This window comes from Mesitornis unicolor, unplaced genomic scaffold (assembly GCF_000695765.1).
Source record: "Mesitornis unicolor isolate BGI_N332 unplaced genomic scaffold, ASM69576v1 scaffold4990, whole genome shotgun sequence".
In the NCBI taxonomy this organism is placed as follows: domain Eukaryota; kingdom Metazoa; phylum Chordata; class Aves; order Mesitornithiformes; family Mesitornithidae; genus Mesitornis; species Mesitornis unicolor.
In genome coordinates this window covers 3,914-13,827 of record NW_010156091.1, presented here as the reverse complement: position 1 = coordinate 13,827, position 9,914 = coordinate 3,914, and the positions used below count along the sequence as shown (strand labels likewise).

General features: G+C 38.5%; 1 protein-coding gene across 1 annotated transcript; it reads right to left on the bottom strand.

The window, feature by feature from the left end:
• Positions 1–1,281: 1,281 nt before the first annotated feature.
• On the bottom strand, positions 1,282–9,612 carry DNAJC12 (DnaJ (Hsp40) homolog, subfamily C, member 12). The gene is made up of 4 exons (XM_010194789.1): positions 9,436–9,612; positions 5,061–5,139; positions 2,593–2,732; positions 1,282–1,504 (listed from the first exon to the last, which is right to left on the bottom strand). Exons 1-4 carry the CDS (start codon positions 9,511–9,513, stop codon positions 1,295–1,297), a joined length of 507 nt encoding a protein of 168 aa, XP_010193091.1. The 5' UTR covers positions 9,514–9,612; the 3' UTR covers positions 1,282–1,294.
• Positions 9,613–9,914: the final 302 nt, after the last annotated feature.

Sequence of the window (9,914 nt, the reverse complement as noted above, 5' to 3'; positions counted from 1 at the left end):
GCCTGTAGCGCTGCATGGGGTTATTGCTTCTAAATCTTACTTGTATTACTTGTAAATCTTACAGACCAGCAGACAGGAACTGAAAATATCCCAGTTTAAAAGTGGAATCCAATATAATACATTTTCCTGGACCAAAACAAAAGTATTATCGACGTCCTAACATCATGTATGAATGCTGAAGTGCATACAGGCCCTGTCAAATAAACATGTTCTAATAGTAACATTTACATAAATATGTGCATTTGTTGAGTTTTATATTTTTCCCATTCAAATCTTTGAAAATTAAATTAAAACTTAAAAAGTTATGAACAAGAAGGTGCCTGCAAAGAAAGCTCGTCATTACAAGGAACAAGACAATGTTTTCTTTACTTTGAAATTTTACTGTTTCACAAAGTATACAGCAATGATTTAATCAAAAAAAAGTAGCGAACAGTACAACATGACAGGGCATATTTTTTAAATATAAAATTTTCAGTTATGCCTCACATATACTTGTTTGGAGAATTATCTTATCTGTGTTCTGCATTTCACAAAAGTTTGGGATTAAATTAGGTTTTGCCACCCTCACAGTTCAACTTAATTTCCTGTTTGATCAGGCTGTGAAGAAAGGGCAGGAGTTTATTTAATAGTAGCTCTCTGATAACATTAGTTTAATATTATGAAACTCCTGATGGATCAAGCAGAACAGAGAGTAGCCATTGTGGTAAGTAAACTTTGATTCATGCGTATTAACCTGAATGGCAGGCAGGAAGTCTGTCTGGCCAGATGACAGCTTTTGAAATACACATTTATTCTGCTGCATGCACTGTTTTTTAAACAAACCTGTTCAGATACCAAAGCCTTCAAGTATCAATTTTTAGTTCTCACTTACTCGACAGATGCAAACTGTGTGAAAGTACAGAATGCAGGATTTAAAACCAAAACAAGAATATAATATCTAAATGTTTTAATTTAACAGTTCTCCAAGTTATTGTAAAAAAATCGCCAAAAATAATTGCCTTTTTGTTTTGATAGAGCAGCAAAACTGAACTTTTCATTTTGGTTTAAGAATTTTTTTTTGTTTTACTAGCAGACCAGCAAGCAAACATGGGGTAAGAAGAAAGAAAGGTCTGAAACCTTCAAAATTAAATAAATAATAAACAACGTAAAATCCAAACAAAAACCCTAACTCAAAACCACATTTAAAAAAAAATGAGCAGTTAAACATATTGTTCTGGAGAATAATTTCTCATTACTGAAAAGCCACCATTTCAGGCCAGTCCTTGGATACTGCAATTTTCTGTAACTGCTGGTTTCACTTACTGGGGGAGTCTGGATTCTTTGAAGACTGTGGTTTCACATCAGGAACTGCAACATGATCGTGCTCGCTGTTGCCATCTGACAATCCATCTTCATTGTCTTCAGTCTGTTCGGTCCAAATCTCATCAGTTACCCTGTTGCTATTATTCAAGTCAGGAGCTTCCAGCATTTGGTCCTTCTTATTTTGGACAGCCCAGTGCATTGACTAAAGAAATGCAAAAATAACAAATAAAGAACTAATTCCTGTGCTTCAGGAATGCATCAAATATGCATCAAATCATTCTAAGAGTCTTTGTCCAGTTTCTTCTGTCATGACTTCAGACACTCCAGTGAGCCTGAGTTTAGCTTGAGTGACTTAGAAAATGTCCATTTTCAAAGCTGTCTTTGACTTTAAGGTGACCTTTGAAAGCAAGACTATTTGGAAAGCTTTACTATTAGTCTGTGGAACAACTTCTGTTTGGAAGTGAATGCTTCCAAGGTTGATGGGATACTTCCAGCAAACATTTAAGCTCAGGCATAATGCTTTGGTTGAAAAGACTCTCAAACTTTTCTCATAAGCAGAATTGAGGCAGGCAGAGTTGGTGAGGGAAACCTTCACTCACCTGCCTTAAAATCTGAGCATGTAGACTAGTAACTATCATTCATCCTAATAAGGCAGGGGGTGGAAATCTAACATTATGGAATTAGGATCGACCATGAACATGCTACCAAATTATCTCACTAGCAAAATTAGGAGGGAAAACAACCCTCAAAACATGGGTCTGTCACAAACCACGCCACAAGCCTAGCAGGGCCCCTTCAAAGACCTGTGTGAAGCCCAGCATTCCAAGGAACCTATCTTCTAGATTTTTCAGTAAGCTCTTTATTTAATCAGATAGCATAAAAACCTACCTGATAAGCAATATACCAAAAGGAGATTATACAAAGGTCCTAGCTTTAATCTAACTTTGAAAAGAAATAAAAGGTTCCTACAAAAGCAAAGTGTGCTGAAGCATTTGAACAGCCCTTAACTTACTTAAACTTCACATAATACACATAAAAAGCAGCAACTTGATAAATTCACTCTAAAACTACTAGCCTAAAACCCTCCTGTGAACAGGCTTCTATAGCTCTCCAAATTTTCCTGTGTTTCCTTAACATCCCTAGTGCAGGAATCACTGCACTACTCCCGTCTCCAAAACCCACCACTGCAGCAGCAGTGTTGTAACTCCTCCCCTCACTCCCTGCAACATTTCCTCTGGACCAGCCCTAACCACTCCTCCTCCTGAAGGCCCAAACTTCGACACCACCAACCGTTTTCACAGAATTGCTCAGGGCCTCCCATTGCTGGAACGGAATGGTAATTTTGCTTCGTCGCCAGTAATCGTAACGCGCTCGACTCTCTTCGTTAGTAAGGATCTCCTTAGCTTGCTGTAGCTTCTGGAAATTCTCCACTAGAACACAAACCAAAAAGATACTAAAGCCACTGCTTGTTTTTAAAGAAATTAATTCAGATGTCAAATGGGAGCTGCCAACAGTAGCTTAGAGGAAGCAGAGGAGAGGAGACAGAAGGAGAACTAAGTGACAAAGGTACGTGATTGTTCTGCTTACAGTTTATAGCTGGCTGTAGGATTATTGCACCTTTGGTGGACAACTGATACCCTTTTCAAATGAGGACCAAAATGCTCATTTGTTTATTGGCTTCAAAGTCTCCTAAATTTAAGTTCAGAGAAACTTAGAGAGTACTGCAGGCAAAAAGCACAAGTCATCCCCTGTAGATAACCTTATAAAGGGAAATTAAACTAGACTAATAATGCTTAGAAGGAGCACACATTCACAGCAGAAAGTCAGAGCAAAGCCCAACACCAAGAAAATATGAGGGGGGAAAAAAATGACAAGCAAAAATTGACAAGAAAGAAGAGAAATCTAAATATAGTTCCAATTTAGTAACTTGTGCATCTCACTAGGTATGTTTTGTACACATGCTAAAATGTTCTCTTAAATGCCAGACTGCATGAATGAGAGACCTTATTTTTTCCCTAGAGGGTAATTTTTCATTAAATGGTTACTAAGGATGCAGGTGCATGTTACTATTTGTAGAAGGGTTATAATGATTGAGATTGTATGAGTCACCTATGTTACAGTAATGTATTATTATTCATTTATTCTAGTTTACAAATACAGATTTCTTTTGAAATACACTAAGCCCAAACACTAATCAAAATTGATAACCATAAATCAAACAACAGACAACAGGTTGAAGAGGCAGTTCTATTTAAGTTTCCTTTCTCTAGTGTCACTATTTTTCAACAAATGAGAAGTCTGCTTTAATTAGTCTTTATTGAGCTTTAAGCTGATGAAATAAAAAATACAAAGTAAACTTTAGTACTGTAAAAAGTCATTTAAAGTAAATACAGCATGCTCAGAAAGAAGCATAAAATATTTCTTCTTAACAAAAAAAGCTGCTCTAAAATTTGGCACTTGGCCTCCTTTTTTGCAGTACTTAGTTTCAGTTAATCTGGGGAGAGAGCAGGGGGTTGTGGTGCAGACAGACAGTACCAGGCACTGGAATATTCTCAAGTTTCCCTGCTGCACTCGCCAGAACTGTTCTGCAAAGAACATTGGTTTCATTGGTAGTTGTGCTATAATTTAAATAAGTTAAATATCAGAGACCAAGTTATTGTTAATAGGTGGTAGACTGTCTGCCAAACACCAAATCTGAGGGGGTTCCATGTCAGGGAACCTCAAAGTGAAAAATCCCACCTTGTCAACTCCCTGATGCTAGGCTAGGATGGCACCAATAAGGAAAGTCAGGCCCTGCTGAGAGCTCTCTTCAAGGCACTGAAGTTCAAGTTTCATTAAACATCTGCTGTACTCCCAGCTCTGCTCTCTCAGCAGAGGGTGTGGATGAAGTCAAACTCACACAAGTAGGCAGGCTATGGGGTTCAGTTTATGCTTATGTTGTTCAGTTTGTAGTTAAACTAAAAGGTTTCAAAGGAAAGAATTCAAGGAATTCAAAGGAAAACTTCCATGCATTAATCAAAGTAAGAAGCGTATTTAATGATTCTACAACAAATTTTTGGTGGGAACAATAATTAGAACAACCTTTATTACAAGAATATAAACTATTCAGGCATTGGTGAACACTGATTATCTTGTGGTTCTGAACGGGTAAGATTGTCTCCAGATAACTCAGGTGCTGTTTAGCCATCACAGTTGTGATGAACTGCACGTCTTCATAAATGCAAATGCTAGCTGCTGTTCTGCAAACAGATGGCTACTTATGTGGTGCTGGCTCCTCGTTAGTTCCAGTTATTAAATTACATGAAAAGAAACTAAAGTACATTTAATATGTTCCTAATGGGCTTGTTCATGGAAGCAAATTAACTAGTTGACACAAGTATGGCACTTGAACACCACAGAGCATGGAAGCAGGCCAACTTCAGAGGTCTAGAAAGGGATACACTCCAAGACAACATTTTCTCGATTAAAAGATGTTCTACCATAGAAGTAAAAAAAAAACAAATTTGAAAGTTGTAGAGGAAAGAAGAAAAAAAAGAAATCAAACAAGTGTCTTCCTGCTCTACCACCTAGAAGTGAACAAGGGTTAGAAAAGAATATTGAAGCTTGCTGTTTAAAGTCAATATGCTCAATACACACGACAATTAAAATATATTGGGGGAAAATAATATTTAATAAAGCTTTAAGGACGAATTTAATGTCTTAGTGATGTTAATATAAGACAAAAATAGATTGTTTTTAAACAGGAAAAGAATAAATACCTGCTTTGGGGTTTCCAGGATGTTTGTCAGGATGACATTCAAGGGCTTTAATCTTAAATTCTGCAGTAATTTGTTCAACCTAAACAGAATGTCGACATTTAAAGTGAGTAAATACATACGCACAGAAAAGATTTTCAAGTTTGCATTTTCAAAGGGGTTAAAACAACAAAGAACGCTGAAAGATTTTTTTTTCCTATTAATTTTTACAAGCTTTAGTACAAGCAAAATAGGTAACCACCACCTTATGTTAGTGACACTGCTTATTTGTTTTCCATGCACTCATCTTTATTCTTCTTTTTGTGAAGCTCAATCATCCAATATGGCAAGTTAGCTTCAAGAAAAATGTGTAAAGATGATGTGTGCAAAACCCTTTCCTCACATTTGACCACGTAGGCAAAATGCATTGTGCAAAATGCATGCTTCAGTTGTTCTTCGCTTTGTTTAATCTACTCTGACTTTTAACAAAGTCTCATTGCAAGAAGCAAAGACCTCCTGTACCAGTGAAGATCAGTTTGTGGATTGAGTGGCTTTCTCCATATCCTCATCATTGGAAATTTAGCCAGTACCACACGACTTTTCCATCTTGGATACCACAAAGCTAGATAACTCGCAGTTCACATTCTTCCTGTCAAGTTAATTTTCTGTGGAAAAAAAAAGGTTGGCTTGGAATAGAATAAGTTTATAATCCATACTAGAATATCAGCATGTATTAGTTTATTAGTTAATTACAAGCTTCCACACAGTCTATAGTACCATAAGGTATTACAACCACTGGAAAAACAAAGATTAACAAAGAGTTAACAGAATACAAGAAACCACTGGAGTGGCCATCAGCTTAGATTTTCAGTTTTCAGATTTTTCAAAGTATCTTGCTTCTTACCAGAAGCCAAAATTTATTTGTACCTTTCCAGTACGGCTTAAGCTTTCACAACAATTTGCCCTAAGACATTAGTTAGCTACTATTCTTTCCCATGGTAGAAAGGCTGTCCATATAACTTCCACATCCTTCAAAGCCTGATATCCATATACAATTTAAGTTATTTATTTCAAAATTAAGGCTCATGACCTTTTTTCTTTAGAATAAAATTACAGTTCATTCAACTAGCTGGCCAAATGTTGTTGTCATATGCTGGAAAAAATGTGGTCTACAGTGGTATTTTAAGAATTCTTTACTTTTTGCTCTTCTCAGTAACTTCTTCCAGAGGGACAGATACAGGGTGGTGCATTTCCAGTCAGTAAGACACTTACAAATATATACATTGTACAAAAATTTATACATTGTTCAGAGAAGTTGTTGAAACTGGTTACTAGCTAGCGAGCATCTCTAAAACCTACATAACTTTTACATACAGTAGCAGAGGGGCAGTGTGGAAGTCTTCAGTTTAAAAAATAAATCAGTAGAAGAGAAGGTTTATAGGAAGTTTATACAAAATACATGACATTTATATGAAATGTTCAGTGAGATGTTTTACCAGGAAAGGCATTCAATACCCACTATATATAAGTAACACTGTTCTTGGAAGAAAGGTGTAGATTAAATCTCCCCCCTTCATCTCAAGTCTGAAGATTAATTATGTGTCCATGAGCTCAATTGTACAAGAAGCCTAGAATGAACATGGGTGATTACTTGAATACAGGGAAAATCTGTAGAAATTGAGACTACTTGTGCTTAAATTTGACTAGGTCAGTTCAAGACCAAAATTATTCAGTACTTTAGATAAAAGTACTGCAGCCGGGAATGTGCTGTATGTGCCTAAAGCAGCCTGTGCTGCTGCAAATACTTGACTGCGCATACGAAGTAATGTGATTGCAAAACACCTGTAATGCTTCAAATCGCTGTTAAGTGATAGAAGTAGCTGCATGCATCATCCTGAGGGAAGGCAATCATGGCGTTCAGTCAACCTGTGATCACAGTTCCTACTGCCATGTCAAAAACAATCCAGTAACATCAGGTGCTTCTCTCAAAAATCTACACTTGATAGATTATTTTTCAGGACCCATCAGCATTTATTCCATCTTTTTAATTTCATTTTGAAGCAGTTTTAAAAATCATTATTATATGTACTTGAACTATTCATTGATTGCTAAGCCCTTAAGGAATCCTGCTCAGTGGATGAGGGAAAGGCTGTAGATATTGTCTACCTGGACTTTAGCAAGGCCTTTGATGCTGTTACCCACAGCACCCTCCTGGAGAGGCTGGCTGTGCACAGCTGAGACAGGCATACACGTCACTGGGTACAACACTGGCTGGATGGCTAAGCTCAAAGAGTTGTGGTGAATGGAGTTAAATCCAGCTGGCAGCCAGTCACTAGTGGTGTTCCCCAGGGCTCAGCCCTGCAGCCTCTTTCTGTTTAATGTCTTTATCGGTGACATGGATGAGGGAATTGAGTGCACACTTGGTAAGTTTGCGGATGACACTAAGATAGGTGAGAGTGTTGATCTGCCTGAGAGTAGGAAGGCTCTACAGAGGGACCTGGATAGGCTGAATCCATGGGCTGAGGCCAATTGCATGAGGTTCAACAAGGCCAAGTGCCGGGTCCAGCACGCGGGTCACAACAACCCCATGCAGCGCTACAGGCTTGGGGATGAGTGGCTGGAGCTGCCAGGCAGAAAAGGACCTGGGGGTGTTGATTGACAGTCAGATGAATATGAGCTGACAGTGTGCCCAGGTGACCATGAAGGCCAACAGCATCCTGGCTTTTATCAGGAACAGTGTGGCCAGCAGGAGCAGGGAAGTGATCCTTCCCCTTTACTTGGCACTGGTAAGACTGCATGTTGAATACTGTGTTCAGTTTTGGGCCCCTCCCTACAAGATGGACATCAAGATGATGGAGCACGTTCAGAGAAGGGCCACAAAGCTGGTGAAGGGTTTAGAGCACAAGTCTTATGAGGAGCAGCTGAGACAGCTGGGGTTGTTTAGTCTGGAGAAGAGGAGACTAAGGGGAGACCTTATTGCTCTCTAAACTACCTGAAAGTAGGTTGTAGCGAGGTGTAGTAGAGGTCAGTCTGTTCGCCCTGGTAGCTAGTGATAGGACAAAGGGAAATGGCCACAAGCTGCACCAGGGGAGGTTTAGGTTGGATATTAGGAGGAATTTCTTTACTGAAAGGGTTGTCAAGCACTGGAACAGGCTGCCCAGGGAAGTGGTAGAGTCACCATCCCTGGAGGTGTTTAAAAGACGAGTGGATGTCATGCTTAGGGTCATGATCTATTGGTGGACTTAGTAGGGCTGGATTGATGGTTGGACTTGATGATCTTACAGGTCTTATCCAACTGAAACCATTCTATGGTTCTATTAATTAGTGTGAGGTAGACAATGAGAAACAGCATTTGTGAAACAAGTCTACATAGAAACTTTAACACTGCCCTCTGCTGGGATGACTTTGAGGGGCTATCTCCGGAACAGATTTACATTGCCTTCTGAAATAGATCGAAGATGCTTACTCGTGTGCTTTCAGTGACAGAAAAGACAGAGGTATTTCCCCAGCATTCGGCCACTAGGACAGATGAGAGCATCTGATTAAATTTACTGAGCAAAATATAGCTTTTATCTGCATTGAATATATCCTTAGTTACAGCAGAGCAATCAAAACTCCCTTTCCAAAATGGGAACCCAGTCCCATTTAGTATAGCAGTTAGATTAAAAATATTAGCATACAAATAGACTACCCAAAAAATGTTAGATGGACAACTTTAGGAAGAAGAACACTTGTTTTATCTACAAATCATTCAACCATTGCTTAGCTAGATCACACTCTAAAGTATGTATCTGCTACCAAGACAAGCTAGTAAAACTGGTATTTGGGCATCATTAAAATTAGCATTTAAAAATCACTAATATGACAAATGAGAAATGGATTTTTCTTTTTCCTCCCAACCAATGATTCATTTTTTAAAAAATTCTTAATATGTATAAAACTTCAGAAACTAGATAGCATTATAAGTGATCTACAGCTATGAAGTGTCATTGGTTTTGCCACATATATATCGCTTTTTTCATCTTTTAAAGATGAAAATATATTCCAAAATATTATTTAGATGTTGTCAAATTTATGCAGTTGGCTCATGACTCTTAACCATATCACATGTTGAACTAAACTAATAAACCATTATTCCAGTTGTATCTATAATACAATCTTGTTTTATAAAACCCTTGTAAAATAAACCTTATTCTAGCATCCTAACGTTGGTATACAGATCAGAAAAATGAGCTTTGCAAAGGGAGATACTAGAAGATAAAAGTAGCAAGAAAGCAGGTTCACAATGCATTTCAAGTAGTCCTGCCTGTAGAGATAAACAACTTCAAATCCCCCCTGTAGCCAGACGAGCACATTCAACATGTTATTCACTGCCAAAGGAGGTGGGGAAGGCTCTTACCGTAGATAGTTCATCGCATCCTAGCAAGCTGTAGTAATCTTCCAAGTCATCCGGTCTGCAGTTCAAAATTGCATTCATCTGGACTGGTCCTGCGGGCTTTTTCAACCCAAGGCACAGAGGATGTAAAAGACAGTATCGATACGAAGCTCACACAGGAGTTTAAAAGTAGCCCAGGGATTGGCAGTTTGCACTCAAGCCTACAGCTCACTCCAGTGCTTTTTAACACTGGCAGCTGACACACATGAATTTTCTTGAGTTCTCAGCCTGCCATTGGTCCCCGCAGGATGCCAATCCAGTTGCACAAACCTGCTGACGGCAGTGCTCCCTGGGATTTGTAGTTGCCAAAGTCACTTCAACATTAAGCTCTGAATCTCTTCCAGCCTGAAGAGAGTTCTGGACACTCACTAAAATCTAGCTGTATTGAAGATTTAGATCATGCCAGCGCATCTATAGCCACTTAAAATCGGGCACATACTTAA

Coding starts and splice junctions, on each gene's coding strand:
- DNAJC12 (XM_010194789.1), bottom strand. CDS start 9,513: ATGAATGCAATTTTGAACTGCAGACCGGATGACTTGGAAGATTACTAC. Junction 5,140..9,435: donor GATGCGATGAACTATCTACG/GTAAGAGCCTTC, acceptor CATTCTGTTTAG/GTTGAACAAATTACTGCAGA. Junction 1,505..2,592: donor TGAGCAATTCTGTGAAAACG/GTTGGTGGTGTC, acceptor GCATTTCTTTAG/TCAATGCACTGGGCTGTCCA.